This window comes from Nipponia nippon, unplaced genomic scaffold (assembly GCF_047370975.1).
Source record: "Nipponia nippon isolate SJK-2023a ecotype South Korea unplaced genomic scaffold, ASM4737097v1 scaffold_10, whole genome shotgun sequence".
NCBI classification, from domain to species: Eukaryota; Metazoa; Chordata; class Aves; order Pelecaniformes; family Threskiornithidae; genus Nipponia; species Nipponia nippon.
In genome coordinates, this window is record NW_028262291.1 from 4,331,891 (window position 1) to 4,356,108 (window position 24,218).

The following is a 24,218-nucleotide window of genomic DNA, read 5'->3' on the forward strand; positions in this document are numbered from 1 at the left end:
CTCATCACACACTGAAAGAACAGGAGAGCAGAAGACAGCCCTGCTGCCTTCTACTCCTAGCAAGGACTGCCTCCCCCAGATAACTGTGTGAACTACTCACAAGAGTTCACCTACTTGGAATTTTTTCCTTTTTAAAAAGCCAATATACAAACATACTCCTAGTCCAGGCATCTCAGCTTAAACTGAGCTTCTGGTTTTGTGACGTTCCCTTATCCATTTTTAAGTACTCTGGCAAATCAATACCTAGGGAGTAAACAGACAACTCGGGCAAAAAAAAGGGAGAACAATAGTGACATCCTGCTCTCCTGCTACAGAATGCTACATCTTGGCTCTTACAGCAAACTTTGGCCACAGCCCTGCAGAAGTGAGCAGGTAGAAGACTTCATAGGATTAACCTCCAGCTAGAACAGAAAGTCTTTTCTGAAACGCTCATGGGCAAGACAGGCTCAGCGTGAGCCTCATACCTAAATTTCTGTCTAAAAGTTCACCATTCTGCCTAAAGTAGTAAATTTTAGTTCTCAGTGCAGTCAACAACAAGAGCATCTCCAAAAGAAGTTTTCATAGGTTTTAAGATGGCGTGAAGTGCCCTCTACAGGTACTCAGTTTCCTCCATTACTTATAAGAGAAGTCTACGCTGATTAACCTGGAGTAGGTGGCTGTGATTAACATTCCCTTCACCATCAAAAATTCAAGAGGTACTTGGATTTCAGAGAAGTATGCATACATGAGAAACCAGCAGAACTATATGTTCCTCATAGCATTGCTTAGGTACCTACATTTCTACAGCTTCTTTAAAAAACTCAAGAGGATGATCTCTTCAAAATAAGTCATCAGTTCCACTCTTCTAGCTTGGAACTGAATAAGGGTAGTAATTCAGATTGCAGTGGGAAGAAACACAGGAAAACCAAACAAAATAAAAATGTAAAATTTAAAGCATTTGCTCACAAATCAAAATGCAAAAAGCCTGCAGCTTGAATAACTAATGCTGAAGTTAAATACTAATGTACAAGAGACAAGCAGTTTTATAATACTTAAAATATTTTTCATCTTTATAGAGAGCGGGCTATAATGACAAATGTACACACCCAATGAAACACAACGAGATTTGGAACAAAGTTGCAAATAAAATATAAAATTGTCTAGGAAAAAAAAAAACAAACATCTCGGGGGAAGGGCAGCAAGGAGACAGATTAAGTAAGCACATGCACAAAACGAACGTACTTTTCCAAAAAAGTTGTTTGCGTTCTTCTCATTTCCCACACAAATTAGAACCTGTCTTCAGGATCTAATACCAAATAAACGTGCTTCCTTACCTCTAGAAGTAAAGCTACGAAGAGATTAACCCAGATGACAGAGGAGATCAACCACCAGGCTACAAAATAGATCTTCGCCCACCTGCAGATCAGGTTAACAGACAGTAAGTAAAGTAGGCAGTAAGTAACCTCAGCCTGAAAGTGACCAGAGAGAGCCATGAAATCACGTTTTTCCTTGAAATATAATATTACTCCTTTCTTAATGTAAAAGGAGGTCTGGAACAAAAAAAATAAAAAAATTTTAGCCTTTCATTAAGTTAGCCAAACAGACTCACTCCTCCCACTTGACATACCTAATTGAACGCTGAAGGAACAGAAAAGCAGCCTAGTAGAAGTTGTACTGGATCACAACAAAAAGATCCATCTAGGCTTGTACCCTCCGAGAGCAGTCAAAAGCAGAAGCACAGCAAAGTGCAAAACCATGGCAAAATACCTAAACTCCAAGTGCTCTCCCAATCTCCAACCATTTGCAGTTCAGAGATTTCCTGAGCTAGAGGTAGCTTCCATTCATCGCAGATCCCAATGGATTTCTCTTTCACAACTTGTCCAGTCTTCACCAGACCACGTTAAACTGTTATCACACACAACAGCCTATGGAAGAGCATTTCGCTTAACTTAACTACATGCTGGGTTAACCAGCCAAGGATCACTGGAACAGCTCAACCCAGAAGCTATCCAGTTCATTCAAACATTCCCATAAAGTAATTAAATGCAAATGAAAGATATGTCCAAGGTTTTAAGTCTACAAAAAACCGTTCACCCACAGGGAAAATACAGAAGCAGCCCAAAATGAATTATAGCAATACACTACTATCTCACATCTGTGAGATCGGCTCTACAGCGAAAGCCGCCCACCCAATACATGTTGCAAGCCTGTTTATAATCCACTTAAGTCATTCACTCTTTTTTGGAACAAGATGACTACCAAGCCAGTTTCCAATCCCTTCTAAATGTGACCACGGATTTCGTGGCATTCACCAAGTACCAGACCGACCATCAAGTTACACAAGTTAAAGAACAGCCACGAAGCACTAAGTCTATTTCCTACATACCTGAATTGACCCAAAAGAAAGGCAAGCAGGACCCCGCTTCCCACATGGTAGGAACTGTGCTACGCATATAACCCCTTCTCAGTTACCTTATAAAAGAGATTTATGTGGGACTTTTTCAGTATTATTACTGCTACTTACGGACTTGAATATCTTGAAAACGCTTCCAAAAAGACTTGCCAGTTGTTCACCACCATTACATCCCAGAGGGTCACCACTGCTGCCTAAATAACGTGAGTAAAACAGAAGTTAAGCAGCTATATCACACACTTAAACCTCAGCAAATGAGGGGAAGAGACAAGCAAAGAGGGAAAGAGGGACAGATTCCAATGATCAGACTCACAGCAAAGTCATCGAAGTTGTTCGGCCAATATTCCAACTGTTCATAGGTCCCACACTGCAGAGTGCTGTTATCATATGTCGTATTGACAGCACTGTAAGGGAATTACAACCTGACATGAGCGCAGCTTTCTACACACTGTACCTTAAAAACAAGTTCTTCTGAGCGCCTTATAGAAAGTTAAGTATCTCATATGGGCAGAAAACAAAGGAAATAATTAAGAAAGTATTTAAACTACAGCAAGGTAAAATTTCAAGCTACAGATTAATGCTCCTGCAATTTCAATACAGCAAGAAGAAACAGAAGGAGTAACAGACGAAAAAAAAGTCTGTGTGATTTAACATTAAAAGAAGGGTGGCTCCAAGAATAAGCGGGGGGGGGGAACACAAAACAACCACAAACAACTCAGAGGTACTGAGTTGCAGACGCTTTTGGAAAACAGATTCTGAATAGTGATGTTTAGAATGTTACCTGATGTTTCCCAAGGGAACAACAGCACCTTTAAATAGCATTATGCCGGTTAAAGCAAATGTATAGAAAACAACCTGGAAGGAATATAAGCAAGTATTAGTTTTGAATAATTCTGTCACTAAATAAGAAAACAATGCAATTAACATGGAGTTCATATTAGGACCACAGTTAAACAGATTTGGTCAAGAACAATGCCTGAAGCTATTAAAGGGAAAATACTTCTCAATGTCTGCATTACTTAATTGGTTGCTCTTACTTTTTAATATTTTATTTAAATTTCAGTTGTTAAAATGCATTAAATCATTTTCCTTTATGATCTGTTTTACTTTTCTGTGTCTCAGAATGCTGATATTTAACTATTAACACTGCAGAATAGTGACTTAAAAAACAAAACCAAAAAACAATAGCTGTATTTACAAGGAATAATCTAAAAATCTGGGGAGCTTTCTGCTAGATTCAGTGAAAATAAACTTTTACTAAACCTAACTGAAGGACAAAAACAAGTCACTATTTTATATTACACCAGCAACTTGTTTGAAGATGTTATATTAGTCTAAAAATAGAGGTTTCAATAACACGAAGGATTTTGGAACTTCTGTCTTTTACTTGCTAGAAATGCAAACCTCTCTTTAAAGAGATACCTTTCACTGTCTTCAGCAGTTGCCTTGGTGATTTTACAATTTTTATCCTAAAAAGATTGTTCTAGAAATAACCTACAACTTCACTCCTCTGCTTAAAGAGCCATTTGTCCTAGGATGGCTTGAAACAAGCTGAATCTTCAAATGAAAACGTCATTAGTCATATTTCTGTATATTGCTACACCACAGACCCAAGAGGGATGTCTGGGAGGAGTAGAAGAGAGACTGCTCTGACCTATGAACCACAGCACTTTGAACAGTACTGGAATAAGCTGAAGCTGACATTCCACAGCCTGCCAGAAGATGGAGTATCTGGCTTGACAATAATAAAGTTAGTTTTATTCTTTGAGAAAGATAGGCCCAAAACATGCACTGCCTAATAAATTAGCTAATCAGTTACATTACTTTATCAGCCTGTGTTCCAGGCTAACATTAGGAAAGATGTTTTGCATCAGCTGGTAACGGAGTCAGGCTTCACTACGGTAGAAGCTCAGTGGCAGCTTCTATGTAGCCTCAAGTAAAAGCAAGTTAAATTAACGGAAGTAGCAAACACCGTGGCAGACTTGCCTCACAATTGGTGCAAAACCACAGTTCACACTCCTGGCACTAAGGACAATCAGCAGCAGACACTTAAACCACTTCAGAAGTGTTATGTCTTACATATATGGGTAGGGACATCACATTAAAACACTAACGCATAATTCCTAAAAATAAAATCGAGCATATTACTACAGGCTCCTGCCATCTTAGCTATGTCTTTCAGGAATTAAAAGAGCTGCCGGCAGAATGCTACAGCCCAGGTGCAGCCACTCTGGTAGCAACACAGCTTTGGGGTCCTAGCATAAAGCACAACACAGCTCACCCCATAATGGCTCTCTCCCAGGGCTCTGACGTATGGGCTCTGTCAGATCCAGCAGCAGCCGTGTGAATCCCTGCCTCCCCCACCTATCCACACCACCACCCTACCAGCCTCTGAGAGGGCTGACAAGCAATCGTGCACTCCTTTAGCATGGCGTACGCACTTAACCACGACCTGGCAAAATTAGCAAAACTGCAGTCAGCCTTTAGACAGCTGGCTACATTGAATAACAAATTGAGTAATGAAAAGCTTTTCATTATACTAAAGCTGTTGCTATCATATGCAAGATTGGCATTTAGGCTCCTAAGATGTACTTTCATCTGCAAAGGCTAACTTCCCATTTCATGCACTCCCAAGGTATTTCTCAGTTTCAAGAGTAGGTTCCAGTGGCAAGCGTGACTTGCACAGCACAACAAAGTTGTTACCAACTTAGCTTTGCCCAAACCAGTATCTTTATTTCAAGTTGCAACATAATCCTTTCCAGACTGCAACTTAAGGCCTCGCCCCGATAAAAGCAGGTATTAGTAATGACCAAAACAGATATTCTGGATAAGTTGCATGCTAAGTATACAGACCAGAACAACTTTTTAGACAATACCTAATACACAGCAAATCTTTGGTCTCTAACCATTATCTCAAATTAAAGTATCCAAAAAAAAAAAAACCCCGACCAAAAAAACAACCAAAAAACACAAAACCACAAACCAACCACAAACACCACAAAAAGCCACCCAGGCACTCATTTGCTCTACCAAGAAGACATCATTGCAAAGCCAGAAACTCAAGAGTTGGGAAACGGAGGATTTATGTAATGGACATCGCACATTGTAATCCCCCCTTTAATCACATGTTTATGGACTATATGCTCTACGCAGACACACCTAAAACAGGATGGCAGAGGCTTTTAAAAATCACCTTCAAACATGACATCTCAACACCTTCCAACTGAAAACAATTTTAACATTGTTTTGCTATTTAACATAAGCAAGACAGAGTAAGAAAAACTAGGATACTTTTAGCATCAGATTAATTTTTAATTGAAACTAGAGTATCCAGCCTGAGGCAAGCATTCTGAGGAAGTTTGAAATAATCTTTTAAAGGCGCTCCTAAAGCAAACTGATAAATGAGGCACTGTCACTGTGTGCAGCCCGTAACAAAACGGTAGTTTATTGCAGCTTTGCAAGACATGTCCTGGAGAAGAACTGGCTGATAAAAGGTGAAATGCTACTGTTCATGGTGATTGTCAAAAGAACCTGGTTTACTTTGTTGAAGACAAAGTAAACTTATTATACTGCTAACTATAAGAAAGGAAATTACAATCTTGCATCATGACTTACCACAAGGATTCCTGCAAAGGCCCTCAGGTTTTTTACCAGATCCAGCAACGTAGTAACAACCAAAGCCATGAACTAAAACAAAGCAGATTTTATATGTATGACATTCATCACACTTCCAATCCGTATCAAATAATTTTTACTAAAAGGACAAAGAATTACCAACCAGGAAAGTGAGCTACATCTAAATGCAGGTCATCTTTTACACAGTGATATTTCCATATTTAAGATGAATGAAAAATGCTGCACTCCTTTTCACACACAGATATTATGCTAAGTTTTAAATATAGACAGGCACTGTGACTTAAAGGGCTATACGCCTAATAAGACCAGAACGGGGGTGTGGAATCACAAGCGCCCCACAGCTCCAGATTGACAGCTTCATATTTGATCCACATCATTTCTAGTTTACACTTTCCACTGACATTATGATCTCTGATGACATCAGGCAGATATTTATGGCTTATTGAACTAAGCCCTGCATCTGATATTAATTTGGGCTTAGCTTTCAAGCAAGTCTAAATGCAGGATTATAACAAACAATCAAACAACTCTAAAGTGATTTCAGATTCAAGTACGGGTATTCTGGTGGAAATACCCATACTTGGAAAGCGGAAAGAGGGATTCATTCCAAATAATCCTTTGTATGACCAAAACGTCTGGCAGTATCTAGCAAAAGCACCTCCCGAGTACCAAGTTCTTCAAGGACATCATATCCACTCATCTAATTAAGGCTGAAGCACTACACAAGTTCCACATGTATTTCTGGATGTGTTTACCCACTTTAGAACACCAGCGTCAATTGCAGCGACACCAACAGAACCTCCCTCCCACCTCAACAGAGAAAACCAGCTGAAGAGAGAATGAGTTTGCGAGGTGCTGTGCAATAGCCTGGACAGTTCGAGCTGAGTTATAATCCCACTCAGGTGCAAGAGAATTGCAGTCTACTACATGTTATTCTGAAAAGCTTTAACAAAATTTATAATTTGGCCAACAGAGAAATCAGAAGTGTGAAGGGATAAACAAACACCTTCATATTAGGAATAATCCGCAGGAACCTGAACACAATTAACATGTTCACCAATCGCACCATATCCCACAGGGATAACAAGCCCACGAATTCGGGTCTCCTAGGAAAGATGGAAGAAAATAACAAATCAGAGAAACAGCCCATGACAGAAAGACACAGTTAAATCTACTGGGATGCAGGTAACTGTAAATTCCCTACAACTTTTGGTTAACATCCATAGCATATTTAAAAAAAAAAAAAAAAAAAAGGAATTTTATTTCCTCACGTAATCACTTTTTACAACCTATGACTGACTAGAATACTGCATCCAGTTTTGGAATCCCCAATATAAGAAACAGACAAACGGCAGCAAGATCAGCAGAGAGCCAACAAGACGGTCAGGGGCTGATGCACCTGCCCTAAAAAGAGAAGCTGCAGGACCCAGGCTTGTTTAGTCTGGAGAACCCTGCTCCAGGAGGATCTAGCAACAGCCTTCTAATACTTACGAAGTAGTCCTCAAGACAGAAGCAAGGCTGTTTAATGGTGCATAGTAGGAGGGCAAGGGACAGTAGGTCTAAGCTGAAACAGTGGAGGCTCACACTAGGTACAAGGCAGACCTGAAGAACTTGTCAACCATGAGGACAGCAAGACAGAGGCACAAGTCAGCCAGAGAGGTTGTGCAAGTCTCCGTCACTGGAGGTTTTCGAGTCCCAGCTGGATAAAGCTTTGAGTAACTTGGTCCAGCCTTGCTTTGAGCAAGTGGCTGGACTAGAGTCCTCCTGCAGTCCCTTCCAACCTGAATTATCCTATATAAAAATCTACAAACTGTAAAAGGAAGTACATTGATTTACTCAGCAGGCATCTCAGCTACGGTAAACTCTAATAACTGATGAAGGAAACGATCCATTTAGCCTGGGCTCTTAAATATGCATGTAGTGCTCTTTAAAGTGCATGCTTGTAGTAAACTACTTGGGTAAGTGGCCTTCCTTCTGCTGAGGGGGAGGCACCAGAGAGAGTCCTTTCAGAAAACAAAGCAAAACAAAAATGCTGCTATAGCAAGATACTTCAGGAACTTGCACGAAGATGTGCATTAATCCTTCAGGGCGTGCTTGGCTGAAGCGACACTTCAAAGAGAGCACTAAGCTAACAGACTGTCTTGCCAACCTTCTCTCTTATATGCGTATTCCACAGGTGATATACACACACTTCAAATCGCAGCCTGAGTTTTAGTTGACTTACATCAGCATGCTGGATGCTTCTTTGTTGGAAAGGTGGGCAGGTGGGGGGGATGTGGCGAAAGATGTTAACAAAAACCTCCTTGGTAACACAGATGCTAAATCACAATTTGCATCACCAATATATTCAGCTCTAATAATAAAATAAATCATTTAAGACAATGCTGCATAGAACGCATATTCTAGAATAATAGTCACATCTTAGTCCTGTCCTGAAGATGTTACATCTACAGACGAAGCATTTGCCAACACCACACACCACAAGCAACGTCAGGACTCGGAATGACTCATCTGGGTTATAATCTGTTTGCCGCGACTGACACAAAGATCTAACAAGTATTACTGGTGCTTCAAGATACTATTGTAGTACAAACAATCGTCTACATTCAAGAATCAAAAGGCAAAAATCAAACCCAAATACAACCAATTATAAGTTAGAGCAACACTTAATGCCATTAGATTGTTAGCAATTAATATTCTTATGGCAACTATCGCTTTTGAGTGACAGGAGTGCAAGAAGTGTTCAAAAATAAACCCATTTCAAGCTGCAATATCTTCCAGGTCTCTTTGCAGATACTAGTGTAACTTAAAGTACCTTCTTGATTGCAACATAACAAATATCCTGAAAAAATTAGGGAGAGTCAATGTCTTAAGAGGGAGCTTGTATAAAGAAACAAAAGTATCATAATATGTTATAAATCACCCCTGAAAGTAAGATTCAGGAAATCTTCCAGAAGTCCTTTGCTTTCCTCTTTTGTTGTAGTGGCAGTTTTCAAATTTTAAGAGGCAAAACAATGATTTTTATGCTTTTGATAATGAAAAAAAGATCAAGACAGTTATCCAAGAACTGCTTGAAGTTAAGAAAAATCGTAATACAATTGCTTGCTATTCCACTACAGATAAATAGTTTAAGTCGATGGGAATTTTTCTATGAAATTTTACAGCACAAAACAAAACTTGGACTCAATCTACATACAGGGTTGAAGGGGCTTCACCAGCTGTTTAGGAATTCATATAACTGGGCTTATGGACAATCTGATACTGAAACATATTAGGTTAGTAGCTGGTTGTGTATGTTGTACCAAATTCCTTCATGCACCTTTAGTAAGCGTAGGTCTGCTAAATTATTATTTTACATCAGATTACAAGTAATGAAAATGCATCCTTCTCAGAATAGCTAAACAGGACTCTAAGTTTTACAAAAAAAAATTAGTAATTTTCTTTCACTTATCCATATTGCATGGCCTCTAGTGACTACAAAGGTGAGAAATTCTACTAGGCTTGGTAAATTATGGACTTGGCTGACGATCATAGTGCAATGACATAAGCACGTATGAGCATGTGTGTATATTACGCTGACCCACCCCAGATACTGAGCAAAGTGCAACAGTTCACGGAGATTACGTACCAACCAGGATGAGGAAATTTGTACACAGCAAAAGTTGCAATCTCCAAAACCTTTTGTTAGGGAAGAAAAAAAAAAAAAAAAAAAGGTCAAAACCTTATTTTGTAATTTTGACTTGCAAAAATTACATAAGTTTCTTGACAGGAAGCATTTTCAAGATCTTTAAGCTGCTAATTTAACTCACTTTAAAGCTCTGAAATTGTCATATTTGACTAGGTATTCCCCAAATTAATCCAATGTACACACATAATCCAATGGTGACACATATAAGGATATACAATCAATTACGTTAACTATGAATTTGGCCTCATCTGCCATATGGGTTTCAGGCTTTTACCAAATAACGATAATAATCATCTGCCACTTTTTTTTTAATTCAAAAAGCCAAGTGATTTTTAGCTATGTAACAGAATTCCTTATGTAATTACTCCAAGAGCTGAATGTTTCTAAATAACATTAAAAAGGCTGCTTATAAGAAAGCTCACCTTTTACATCAATTTTAAAAAGCCTACCTCCAGAAACGAGACCCCAAGAGAACCACTTGCCACCAAAACGTTCAAGCCACTGAAAACCACAACACTAGCTCATGCTATTTAACTCAATGTATTAGTGTTGAATAAAAAGCAATTCCAGTAGCTCTTGCAGTTCCTAATCATCCTAGTCAACAAATCCAGGAATACAGAAGTTAAAAAAAAGCTTACCAGCAAAATTACAGTCAGAAGTCCATCAAATCTATTGCTTGGGTATGACAAGTATCTTTTCAAGCCCATTGCTAAGATTTTCAGTAACATTTCCAGCAGATAGTATAGGATGAAGAAGCAGTTGATAGCCTTCACCCCCAAAACAAAAATAATTATTAGAATTATTGACACCTCAGGGAACAGCAATAACTGTAGGAATACTGTTACATCTTACCCCCAAGAAGTAGTCATCCCTTTCAGATGGCTGCTTATCCGCATCCATCACCAAAACCACCTTAAACAAGAAATATTTTATGAATCCACTGCTTTACTGCTGCATAAAACAGTTTAAGCACAAGAACAAAACACAGTTTTTTATGCTTTGCACAGACGTTTTCAAGCAGCTCCGAATATATTTAACTGCAGGTATTCTCTCCTAAGACTGCATGACTAAAGCATGCCAAACATCAACATCTGCTACAAAAAGCAGTTATTAGAACAGAGACTAAAGAACAAAAACAGATCAGAAGTTTGTAGCAGGGAAAAAAAAACAAACACAAAAAAACCAAACCAAAACAAAAAACCTTTTACTTACACAGATAGAAACAATGTTTGCAAGGGCTACGACATTCCCCACATAGCCAAAGTAGGGATGGCCAAAGGCAAACTGCATTTTCTGCATAAAATGGGATTGGTACTCTGGACTGGGAGGATGCTGAAAAGAACACAAAGGATTCGCTGAGACACAAAGCATTAGCATTTTAATAATGATGCAGGAAAACCACATCCAATCGCAGATTTAAGAAACAGACATTTTCAAAGCAAAACTTCAAGGCCACATGCTAATTTTGACATTTCACTAGGAAGGTGTTTTCAAGTTCTGGCTATTAGCAGCAAGAGATCATTGCTGATTAGCAAATGGGTTGACAATTATGGCACAACACAAGATAATGGCAAAGAAGGGAGATAATCCAACCTCTCTCCAATGCCCCAAGCAGGTAAACTGAACACCAAGCTACTAATCGTTCACATTCCTTCCCCATTTCCCAACATTTAATCTCTCAAAAGATTCAGAAGTCTTAGTGACATGCAAACATAGAAAAGAACATTTCCTAGCCCTCAAGAAGTTTGGGGTTTTTTGTGGTTTTTTTTGTTTTTTGGATTTTGTTTTGTTTTTTTTTTTAATGTCTTTCTCCAAGTGGAAAAGACTGCTTTCTGCCCATCTTCATCTGAACACTTAAAGAATCCACATTGCATTCTTCATTCAGGGACTGGAGAAAAGACTTTGCCCAAGTATAGTTAAGCATTACCCTGCAAAGACTAATATATAGCAGAGATGCATTGCTTTAATATAGGACTGTCACAACAAGACAAATCCCTTGCATGTCATCAAAAACAATTTACTACAGAGGTACTCATTTCTCCTTAGCATTTTTCAGAAAGTCTATGCTATAAGTCTAACTCCGATTCCTTGTTTTCTTGTAACAAATCTCCCTATTAAACAAAAGACACACACAGAGCCCTCATCTATTTTGTCTGGCCAAGTTGCTTAAAAATGCTGACAGAACAAACAATCGTGCATTTTGTATATTTAACACTACCTGGCAATCCCAAACTCATGTTGTAAAAGCCCCCAGCAATACCATTTGCAACCATAAGAGCAATCCACGAACAACTTAAAAATCAATTACACTCATGCCCCACATTCATCAAGTTGTGAAGTTTGTTTATAAGCTTTATAGTGGAATATTATCACTTATTTTTGTGCAAGACCACACTCAACTTATGACACTTTATAAATGGTCGTCAGATACATACTTGCCTAATGGCATCTTTGTCTAGTTCTTCAAAGAGCTTCTGAAACTGGACAGCTGACAGTTGGTCACAGGAGCACGTTGTGAGTGACTTCACATGAAAGAGAAACATTCAGATCAACACCTGCAATAAATGCATCTTCAAACAGTGCCAACACCCTCAGACTATCTACCTTAGAAGTCTATGAATAGAGATGCAATACAACCTACACCAAAGTATTAGCGCGAGCTTTGATATTGCTTTGTGTTAACACAAAACTGCCACATGACCGTGGGATTTGCCTCACCTTTTCTATTTTCCCTCTCTGGGATCACATCCTGCTTAAGAAGGAGCATGCTCTTTTGATATACTTGAATTTTAAGTCTCATCTAACATTGCCATTGCTATGTTATGATCCAAGGAATGAAGATACTACATCAGCATCAGTGTTCTGCGGAAGTTACTACCTGGAAGGATGGAATTATTTTCCAAATTGTAACACGATGAAGACAATTCCATGGCACGCTAAACACTAACTGCAACTGTAGCACACAGCAACAAAAGAAATGAAAACTCCACCAGCAACAAGAAGAAAAAGTAAAACCTGGATTTGTGTACCTAATTAATAATGCAATGGACAGCTCAGCATAATTACAGAGCAGGGTGCTTATTTTCAGACGACTCTGCTTACACAACCCCTATCCCAGTCAACAACGGGAAGTAACACATGTATACTTCTTCATTCCACTTCCAGCCTTCACATTGGAGCCAGCCAACTGCTGGTGCTATAACCATCAGCTCTGAACTGTCACTTCCTTCTGGCAGAAGATGTTACAATACGGACTTCCAAATCCTGCTGCAATGTTGTTCTTAAAAAGCTACGTTACTTTTAGATAATTTTTCTGAAACCACACCAATAACCTCCACATCTCCTATTAGAGCTAAATTTCTCTAATCTCTGAAAATTGTGGCACGAACTGCAACGTCAATCAAGCCTTTAGTTAAGCAAAACCACTCTCCTTGCAGCCTGATACAAATATTAATAGCTACAGGGAGCAGCACAGCTAAAATCCAATAAAAAGACATTTTCAAATGGTAGAGGGAAGCTGCTACAGACAGCAGCTCTAGACCACAGTGAGAAATGCTTTACTTCCAGAGAGAAAGTAAAGCAAATGAAAAAAAATCAGCTCTGCAAAACAAGTTTTCATTACTCTACACGTCTTTACAGGCGAATGCATTCCTCATCACACCAACCAAAGATGTAGCAACCTCAAGGTGAAATCATTGCCTAGAGACTGTTTTTGTTCTGAAGATCAAAACATAAACAGACACTGAGCTGGGCCTCTCTTCACACTCTTAAAGAAAGCAGCATAAAGAAAGCTGAGCTGAAAGCTACTACTCCTAGATCAATGGTGTGATTAAGGCAATTTTAGCCCTCTGTCCCATCAGAGGGTTTGATAGTCACCAACATAAAGACTAAGAAAATATAGTTCTTACTCTCATGATGGCTTGCTTGCAGCGAAAATCCATGTCAACTTTCTGCAGCACTCGTAGTAAGGCCCCAATGCTGACATACGACCTATTGAAAAGAAAACAGGATGGGCCCTGAAACAGATAACTGTCTTGAGGGCGAAAATAGCTGTTCCAAATACATTCCTGCCTCTTTTTTTTTTTTGAAAAGCAAATAAAATTAGAAGTAGAAATAAAAAGGAAACAGACCCCATAAGAGTCCCAAACAGCCTATTATAAACATCCAGTTAAAGAAAAATAAAAGAGATGAGCAACAAACTGCCATTTTTCAAGAAGGGATCCTCAGTAAATACACTAAACAAAACAAGACGATCAAAAATCTTTTCTTTTCTCCTAGATAATCTACTGTTTCAACATTCTTCACTTACTGTTGTGCATTAGCAGGAGTCTCTTTCAGGGAAGAAAGCACTTCAAACGCAGCCCGGATTCCCAGTCGCCTCCTGAAGAGGGAGGACTGAACCGATTTCTGGACGGTAAGAACACCACAGAGGAAACAATTTACTTATACTTGTTTAAAGGAAATTCAACTAGATGATATAAATAAGACCTGTAAGTTATTTGCCCAGCCCTTAGACAGAACCTACTGCAGGCCTCAGAAAGTGCCATATCTATTCAACTAAAATAATTTTTCAGGATGGCAAAATACTGTTTTCTTTCTCCCACTGCCAAAATCCCCGTCATTAGCCACTAATTTAGTTGTCCAGACACTGGGTCCAACCAGACAGACACTCCACAGTTTAAAAGGAATACCACAGAGTCACAGGTTTAAATCAGTGAAGCCCATTCCTACCAGAAGGACTTGAGGAAGATCAGAGCTACCCAGCTCCTCATGCAGTACTATGTCCTGTGGTCAGATAATATACTGATCTTCTGGTACACGTCCCAGATTTGTGATTAGAGATCAGAATAGGAGACTTCCCTAGGCCCCGCTCCTTTCAAGAACTCCGTGTACGACAAGGAAGGAAGCAAGCAAACAAGTCTCTGGAGTTCAAGTAAACATCCAGGTCATGGTCTGTTTTTAATTCTGGATTGCATAGGCACATGCCTGTTCTGGAGACAATGGCAACAGCAAAGCTCGAGTATTCACAGAAATTCATACTAGTGTGCAAAGAGAGGAGTTAGACAGGTTGTCCAACTCCAGCTTCTTGCCAAAAAGAAGAAAGACAGAGCCACAGTTTTTCGTGCTTCATTTTCTTCAGAGTGATCACTTTCAAACTCAGCTGCTTTACTGGGAGTCAGATTACGGCATGCTCTCACGCGGGAAAGAGGAAAACGGAGAAAGAAGAGAAGAAACAGAGCAGGAGGAATGGATTACAAAAATTCCTCTTTGCACATATTACATTTAAACACCCCTCTCCCACAAGAGGGTGGGGGCCATCCCTTCTGTGTAACATTGCCTAAGGCTTACTATCCGACAAACTTTGCCCTCCCTCTGGAGCTCTACTAGAGCAGCTATTATTTCACTTTTCCCAAGCCCTCAGCTCCACTCCTCCTCTGAAGGAGGAGTGAATGAACTATAAGACTGTGTAAGTAACGGGAAGAAACTATAAGACTATATGTAAGTAAAGGGGGAAATCACACCTGAAGTCAAAGTCACCAAGTTTCTCCTGCCACCAAACCTGAAGGAAATTATGGGCATGAGAAAAAAAAAAAAACAAAAAAAAAAAACACACCACCAAACAATTGGAACGTACAGAGTCAGGAACCGCTGCTCCATTCCAAGAGGCCATCACTGTACCGGCACAAAGGGAAAGAAGCTTAACCTAGAGCCCAGAAGTTTAGCTGTCAGACTCCAGTGCTTTTGCATAGCATTTCGTGACTCAGCTTTACCAAAAACATTGCTGCCGAGCTGTGAAGTTTTATAAAATATGCAAATAAAACACAGAGGTGGAAGTGAAACTGTTGAAGAACTAACTACCATGGTTTAACCTCAGTTGGCAACTAAGCACCACACAGCTGCTCGCTCACCCTCCCCCCTGCCCAATGGGATGGGGGAGAGAATCTGGGGGGGGGAAAAGTAAAACTCCTGGGTTAAGATAAAGACAGTTTAATAGGACAGCAGATGAAGAGAAAAATGAAAACAATAATAATAATAATACAAGTGCTGCACGATGCAATTGCTTGCCACCCACTGACCGATGCCCAGCCCGTCCCCAAGCAGCGATCGTTGCACCCCAGCCAGCTCCCCCCAGTTATACACTGAGCATGACGCCATACGGTATGGCATAGCCCTTGGGCCAGTCTGGGCCAGCTGTCCTGGCTGTGCCCCTTCCCAGCTTCTTGTGCACCAGGCAGAGCATGGGAAGCTGAGAAGTCCTTGACTTAGTGTAAGCACTACTTAGCAACAACTAAAACATCAGTGTGTTATCAGCATTATTCTCATACTAAATCCGAAACAGGGCACTATACCAGCTACTAGGAAGAAAATTAACTATCCCTGCTGAAACCAGGACACTAACTCAAGATTCAAGCGAAACATTTCACCATGAAAGTTACAGAACTCAAAGAAAAATCTCACACAATTTAGCAGCAAGATCAAGACTCAGCCTGTTCTGAGGAGCAGGAGACTGACAGTTCCCCTTCTGACTGATGACTGCCCGACCAAAGATTCACTTGTGTGCCATCAGTTTGATAATCATTCATACTTAGCCTAGCACTGTGTTATTTCTACTAATCTACTGCCTGCGTTAACTGCTAAGTAACTGCGGTGCACCTTGGATGTTCTGTATTCATTGCTGGAGATAAACCCAGCTCTGGAGATCTCCAGCTGTACCCATGCAGCCTTTTCCTTCCACCACCTATCCAATCAGTTACTTCTTTTTGGAATAGCAATAGGAAAGTCACAAATTGAACCTCTTGGATGAAGTACATCTTATTGGCAGTAACCGAGACGATCTTTCATTTGACTTACATTGTCCCTGCTTTCCAAAATACTTTTGCCTCAGCTCATTACAATTCCTCCCAGATAGCACAGTTGAACCATCTCATACGGAAAACAAAAGCACTTACACTCTTTCCTGCTAAGAGAATCCTGACTACACTCCCAGTTGGAGACTAAACAACCAGTGTACGTAATGCAACAAAGCACATTGCACAGCTTGTTAATAAAGGAGCAGGAACTTTTAGCAATGAGTTTAATTGTCACCACAGATCGCACACTCCTTGAACAACATGAGAAAGTACACTTACTTTGTCCGCTTTTACTTCTCTAATACAGACACCCGAGTCAAAAGAGATTACATTACACTAGACATCAGATTCACATTCCACAAAATAGAGAGAATCACATATGATTAGGCATCTTCCAGAAGCACATTAAAGTATTACATGGATGACTGGCATTGCATGGAGAGTAAGCATAGGTTCCTTCTATTTGAGATTGAGTACTACCAAGAATAACTACTATACCTGCTGGCAACTGCTTCTGGTACAAACACAAGGCTCAAGTCCATCTTTTAGAGGCAGCAGACCGCCCTAATCATTCTAACATCACACCCACCCACCATGGTAAGGATGACGTTAAAAATACCAAACATGAAGATGTTTCAGTCAGCAATTCTTTTTTAGCGAAGGCTTCCAATGCTGTGCTGCTCAGAGAAATTAAGCGCTAGGATTTGCGACAATAGCCATTTAAATGGTACAGCAGGTTTTCTTCACAGAGACCAAGTTTAAGTTACTTGTTCACTTGTCCTTGTTCAGTTTTATAATAGTTTGGGGTTTTTTTCCCCTATAATAGTCATAGTTGCAGATCCACAGCGTACATGGAAGTATACAAGCAGGTAATTTTGTCATGGAAAAGGATCAAGCTACAACAGCATATAAGGGGAAAAACATCTACATCAAAGAACCTTTAGTATTTTAAAACCATATCTACACCCAGGATGGAGATACTGCTTCAATATACAGTTGAAACTTTTAATACTCAGGGCTTTGCAGTTTTACCGTTATGGCAGAGCATAGAAATTAGGAATGCTTTACTCACCAGAAGGTATCCTCGAAACTGGTTGTATATTATTGCTGTAAGCAAGTTCATCAGAAACAAGTTGCCTATTGGAGAAAGAGAGACAGTAAGGATTATTAAAATGTATTTCTGTTTCTCAAAGAAGTTTCAATGTATATAGTAAGTCAGATGTAAACTTTTAAAAGGATTTGTTTTCTTGTGTTTTATTTCAAAAATGTTTTTCGTGTTTCATTATACTGTAATGTATCCATTCCCCTGTGATATGGTACTGAAAAAACCCAAACCATTCCTAAGTGCCTTCCATGAAAATTATCTTGCAAGATACTACACAGTAATTGGAAAAAACACAAAAAAGGAGAAAATTCTGATTAAACATTCCTAGAACAATAAAACACTGTAGCTGGTATGCACAAGTGTCAAAGTTAAAGTGCATTTAAATTACTGAAGACAAGAAGTAACTTACCTAATACAGTGAAGAGTATGAAGAAGATTGAGTATGCTCGATTCTTAGAATATGCAGGAATCATCACTGTGTCAGATTTAACAAAAAAGGAAATAACAATTTAATCCTTAAGATGAAAGCTGGAGACCTCTATCAATTTTCAGTAACTGGTAAAAGCTCTTATATAGCTCCACTTCAGAGATGCATATGTAATTACACCGAAGGAAAGGCAACAATCAAGTTTCTAAAGGCATGAGAAATCTTTACATAATCTTCCTCTGGCTGTATTAAGAACTATCAGCTGAAACAATGGTTATAGAAGTCTGAAGATAATCTTACTCTCTTATTCTTTGAAAAGAGAGACAAGAGTTACTTCTGAAAGATTGCTCACCATCAGGATTATTTGCAGTAGTTAGCAGGACCAGCAGTGATGTCAGTGATTCTGGCAAATTTCGGAAATACACCACCCACTCCTTATCCTGCTGGCCATCCTAGTCATAGAGAAACACTGAAGAATCACTAAGACTGTCTTACCAAAGGAGGGGAAGGAAGAAAGAAAAAAAAAACACCCACACCAACCCCCAAAAAAACCCCAAACAAATAATGGTCAATAATCAACTTCTTACACAATCAAATCTACCCCGTGAAAAAAGCACAAAACAAGCATAGAAACTAGGACAATGTGTAGGAATACAGTGCAATCACTTCGCTTATTAACAGCCATTAAAACATAAGGAAGAACAGCAAGCTAAGACAGACACAGCAAGCTCAATACAGAACTTATGTCTAGCTAACACCTGAGACCCAGGAAGAACAATAATGTCACAAACAGACAACATAGGAATCTGAAGCCACCCTTGATTGATATAAAAAGCATCATCTCTTAGCCTGCAAGAGATATTAGTGTATTAGAGCTAAAAGGACTCCCTAAACATGATTAAAAAAAAAATTATCACAACTAATACCATTTTCAGTCTCAACTTGCATTATAAAAATTAGTGTGGAGTAGAAGCTACTTGCTTTGTTGCTACAGTACGCTGTACCTCAGCATAGATGGAAACTAATCACCCTGAACTGTATACTCTAGGACTACACTGCAGGACTTGTCCAAAAGTATAATACAATTTGAGGACAATATTAGAACAGATCTTGTCTATACTGAAGAACAGAAATAAAACAAGGATGCAACACCTGAGTGACCCCGCAGCCTCCTCAGTAATGAAGAGCTGTCTCAGTAACTACCATGTGACAAAAAGATCTTTGCCAATAGATTATAAGCTCCTCCCAAACGCCTACAGCTCTACTAGCATACTCACTGAATGTGTCTCTCACTTCCCCTTTGACTTCCAAGTAGAAAACTCAACATCCTCTGAATCAGTTATTTGCACAAAAATTACTACCATTACTTGGAACAGAAGTTTTCCCCTTTCTCCAGCTATCCCCTTACATACTCAGGGCCATCTGTTCAATTACAGTAAGATCTACACAGAACACAGCCAAACAAGTTTTAGGTCTCTTTCCAATAACATACATGAAGATGTACTTAAAGTATGAGTGCAAGGACAGTCCTCACCTTATTTTAGAGGAAATAAATATTTACACAAATAAGGGCACACAATATAAAGCAATATGCTATAAGCAGCATTAGTGCACATTACAGAAGTGGTTGGGCAGGTGGAAGACATGCAACTGTTCTATTTTGAAAAGATGAAGATTCAAAATGCTACGTACAGTATCAGTGAAAACATCTCAGAGCTTAAACATCGGGGGGGGGGCGTGGAGCAGGGAAGAGAGATCAGTGCTACAGCACCCAAAACAATATTTGGCCAAGGTCATCAAAATTATTTTGTGACTCAGCAGAAGCATCAGACAATCTGCTAAAGCTCTGATGGTATCAGAATGTTCAGCAAAAACACATTGGGAGGCTGTGGTGATCTTGGATCATCCACATATTTATTTTTTTCCCCAAGTTCAAGTAGAGACAGCTAAAAAAGATGCAGAGTACAAACAATACAAGCACGAATCATACAGTACAGAACAAATAGCCCTGGAATCTGCTGCAAAGACTGGAAAAAACGTACCTCTAGAGGACATACACAAGACAATGCAAAAACCTAGAGGCTTGAATTTCAGTACTAAATGCATTTTTAGAACTTGCTTTCAGTGTTTTACCTTGTTAGATACAGTTACTTTGCATGAGTATTAGACTAGCAGATCAAAAAAGGAAAGAAAGACTGCTGTCTAATTTGTTATTTTTCACCTAAATGTATACAAAATTGACTGGTGTGGGTATAGAATTTATACTCCCACCTGCTGGGAAAGCTCTTAACTGAAATTACATGTGACATATGGAGATAATACAAAGATAGAGCATGCAACTAAACAAAGGGGAAAAATAGAGCTCTGCTGCTAATTCCAGAAATTCTGTAACATGGGAAATTCAAGGAATTTGCTGATCATAAGGAAGACTAAAAGCAGGCTCAAGTGTAAATAGCAGTAGGAGTGAAGGGCCAAAACTGCAATTAAAGGAGAGGACTAAAATTACTGGGAGAAGTACGCAACAAGTCTTTGTGCTCATAGGAACACATTTATGGAAGGCCTTAAAAAGTAAGGACAAAAAAAAAAAAAAATCTGAGTATGATACATTAAGATACAGGGAGTTTAGGAGAAAGAGAACATACCAAGAGCACTGGAACACAAAAGTGATTTTAACCACAAAATTTCAAACTTGCTTTTTGGAAGCACGAAGAGAAAAAACAGGAAAAAACAAAGAGATCAGAAACAAAAACATTGGAGAAATGCAGGCAAAACAGGCAAAAACCTACCAAGGCATGGCCAGGGATACCAGTATTGGAAGATAAGAAAACATAGAAGAAACTAAACTTAGCAAAAAGCTAGATAAGGAAAAGAGGAAAGAAATAAGTGATAATATAAACAAAAAAGTGACAAGATTAAGACTTTTGGACACGGAACAGCATAGAAGGTTTCAACAAAAGCAGAGAAAGTAACTCAAAGGATCAAATTGGAGAATTGCATAAGGAAGCCTCTTGTATAAACAGACTTTAAATTCCTCACCTGTGATAATGGCATCAATACCAGTACTATGCAGGGCCATCAGTAAAGATCTCAACCACATGTTAGAATGGAACCATCTAACTTCGCTCTGAGCAGCTGAGCTAGACTAATAAAATAATATGCTACAGTTTACAGCAAGAGTGAAAGATTTCAGTTGTGGAGTAGGAAGGAGCGTTACCACTTAAGAAACAAAGCACAGTCTGGAAAAAAAATCTTCACTAGAGGATGAAGAGATTCTAACACTATTCTGAGGGGCCTTCTAATGCACGCTAACATAAACAGCGCTATACATGCACACATTAAATCTCTCTAAATGGACTTTAAATACATCCCAGTAAGTTTGACAAGGTAACATGACCTTTTCAGGGGAAACACGTTTCACCAGTCTGATTATAAAACTAGACATGCAGCAGCCATGCGAGTAAAGTCAAAAAACCCACCGAGATCTATCAAAGCATAAATATAATTGATTACCTTTGTTCGAGCAAACAGCAGCATGGCAAACATGGTGAAGAGAGACAGATGAACAGCTAGTAATAGAACAACACTGTTGGAAAGAAAAATATATCACATGCGTTAATACCAACTTTATCTTATTCTTAATATCCTTTGCTAAAAATGCAAAAGGATGCCACATAAAGAAAACCAGGGGTATTTTCAAGAGCTATATAGAGATAACGGAAGATGATCTAAGTTTTGATTAAGAATAAGAATCACACTTGTTTAAGACTCCTCAGCACGAGCTTAGACAGTTGTGAGGTCAATGAGATTCTAACACTTGTTTTTCTAAGGCTAGGACCATATTTATACCCTCCAATCAAAATACATCTTGGCTTGCATACACTTTTGATTCTCCTGGGACTTGTTAGTTAAAAAGTAACAGGCAAGGACAGTGAGCTCGATAAGCTGTACACATACATGATCTATGTCACAGGAAGAGATCTCTTTCAAAAAGCATCATGCTGTCTGGTTACGATTTCACCAGTGGGGTTTCCAGTTCAACATTTCTAATGACAGTAAAATTTAATACACACATTGCTAAAACCATTTAGAAATGAAAAAGCTGAAGTAAAGCACTCTGAAGATGTAAAGAAAGAGGTATCTTGTTGTGTGGCATTCATAACCGGAAGCAAGTACATGTCTATCTACCCATACCTCTGAGAGGCTACCTTGGAGAAACACGGCATAGACCTTTCCCCAGACGATGCCTCAGTTCTTCCCTTACAGAAGGGTTGTATGTAACATATACAGAATTAAAAAACCCCACTCAACTAGCATCAGAAACCTTATCTGTCACATAGAGTCACATCAAATGCATTCTAGAGAAATTTTACACACTAAAGGAACCAAAAGGTTAACACAACACTCCATCCATTACTACCTGATCTCACCAACCACTTAGCCAGACCATCAAGAAGGAAGCTACTCAGACGTCACACTCAAGAACACTAATGGTAACTACACACTTGCTGTGAAAAGATGTTTTCTATGCTATTACCTACCTTGCCATTTCAGGCAACGTGCTGTTGATACTTTTTAATGTTTTCTTCATCATAGAAGAATTCTGAAGGAGAAAGAAAGGACGAAGAATTCTTCTTATTCTCACATTCTGCAAAAAACAACGGATCAGATACTGAGTTCCCAGAAGACTAGCACTACAAATATTTTTAATACAAGTTTGTCAAAAAACACTGATATACATATTGACAAAGTCAACAGTGTAACATAAAAAGGCTGTGCTTGGAAACTAAATCTGTCCCACTGAAGCCACAAAACACACAGAAGAGATTTTATACATATGGGTGCCTCATTAAAAGAATGAGAGATTGCTTTGAAAATGCACATTGACATTTCAATAGCCTCATCAGGCCACTAATTATAAACAATCTAACTTTACTGCTGGGTAGACATAACAAGCAGGTCAAGAGATGGCATTTTCTTATTTTCTGCCAAGGTCCATTTCAAGAAGGGAATTAATAGCAAGCTACTTGCAATAAAAACAGATACACATTTTGAAAATAAGTGCTTGATTTCAATTTTAAACTTTTTTTTTTCTTTTTATAATTAAAGGGCCTGCTTATTACTCAGCAATTTCTGCCTGACGAGACTCAAAACAGGTGATTGCCTTTATTTTCCCTAACATACACTAAAGCAAGTAAACTATTTGATTCTTGCATTCAAAACACTTCCCAGCCTTCAAGTTATTTCTGTGACTTATCAGCATCCTGCATTTTAGGATCAGTCTTCTCAGGGCCACACATAACAGGGGAAAAAAAAAAAAAAAAAATCACTTTCTTCCTCGCTATTCCCTTGTTCATACATCCCAGCAGTTAAACTGCATCTTCTGCCACTGCTTTGTACAGGAGACTCCTTTTCAAACTACTTGTCCACTATCACAGCTAAAGATTTTACAATCGCTTCTTTCCAAGACACATTCCTCATGTTGTAAGCACAAGCTTCATCCTAGGTAATTAACTTCTTTCAGCCACGTTATATTTATTTGGCTTGAATGTTAAAAGGACATATGCATTTTTCTTATAGTTAGATGCTTATAAGCTTAAGTGACATGTTCTTTTAACTTCTTAGGATCATCTCTTTGATACTACACCACATCCTGGTCAACAGTGACCAGTGGTCAACTGTGACCACTGAAGCATGAACAACGAAGCAGTGGGTTACTAACAGTAGCACCTGCATCCAACCTAATCCTGACCAATACAGACAACAATTTGAAATAGGTTTGAAAGTTATCTGATAGCAACAGATAATGGCTTTGACACAAGAGTTTACACAAGAAGCAAAATTCAGGATTTTAATTGAAATTTTTACAAAGTTTCAGTTTTGCAAATCAAAATTCAAAATTCTGCCTCATTCACCTCCCAGCATTTTTACCATATTAGTATTTGCTGAATGATGATCGTAAGTGAACAACAACTAATTTCATGCAGATTTATGCCATGGCAGAGAAAAACAATTGGGAGATTGCATTATTACATAAAGGAGGACACTTTTAGAACCATTTCACAAAGCTGACATTCCTCTCAGGACGCAATTGTTTTGAACACGACACAGCTTCATCTTAG

The 24,218-nt window shown here is 38.9% G+C and overlaps 1 protein-coding gene across 2 annotated transcripts in view; it reads right to left on the bottom strand.

Annotated features, from left to right (window-relative positions):
* Nucleotides 1-24,218, bottom strand: part of TPCN2 (two pore segment channel 2) — a 33,759-nt gene that overhangs the window by 3,677 nt on the left and 5,864 nt on the right. Inside the window, exons 6-23 of one of the 2 annotated variants that reach the window (XM_087742850.1) lie at nucleotides 22,638-22,744; nucleotides 21,610-21,682; nucleotides 18,452-18,551; nucleotides 18,082-18,147; nucleotides 17,640-17,704; nucleotides 14,026-14,123; nucleotides 13,625-13,706; nucleotides 12,152-12,238; nucleotides 10,929-11,048; nucleotides 10,569-10,628; nucleotides 10,355-10,483; nucleotides 9,657-9,706; nucleotides 7,035-7,134; nucleotides 6,008-6,079; nucleotides 3,174-3,247; nucleotides 2,706-2,796; nucleotides 2,504-2,586; nucleotides 1,314-1,395 (exon numbers count right to left, since the gene is read on the bottom strand). In XM_087742850.1, coding sequence (XP_087598976.1) covers nucleotides 1,314-1,395; nucleotides 2,504-2,586; nucleotides 2,706-2,796; nucleotides 3,174-3,247; nucleotides 6,008-6,079; nucleotides 7,035-7,134; nucleotides 9,657-9,706; nucleotides 10,355-10,483; nucleotides 10,569-10,628; nucleotides 10,929-11,048; nucleotides 12,152-12,238; nucleotides 13,625-13,706; nucleotides 14,026-14,123; nucleotides 17,640-17,704; nucleotides 18,082-18,147; nucleotides 18,452-18,551; nucleotides 21,610-21,682; nucleotides 22,638-22,744 — 1,539 coding nt within the window. Of the gene's footprint in view, nucleotides 1-1,313; nucleotides 1,449-2,503; nucleotides 2,587-2,705; nucleotides 2,797-3,173; nucleotides 3,248-6,007; nucleotides 6,080-7,034; nucleotides 7,135-9,656; nucleotides 9,707-10,354; nucleotides 10,484-10,568; nucleotides 10,629-10,928; nucleotides 11,049-12,151; nucleotides 12,239-13,624; nucleotides 13,707-14,025; nucleotides 14,124-17,639; nucleotides 17,705-18,081; nucleotides 18,148-18,451; nucleotides 18,552-21,609; nucleotides 21,683-22,637; nucleotides 22,745-24,218 lie in introns of those variants that run through there. The other variant, XM_087742854.1, reaches the window with a different exon arrangement.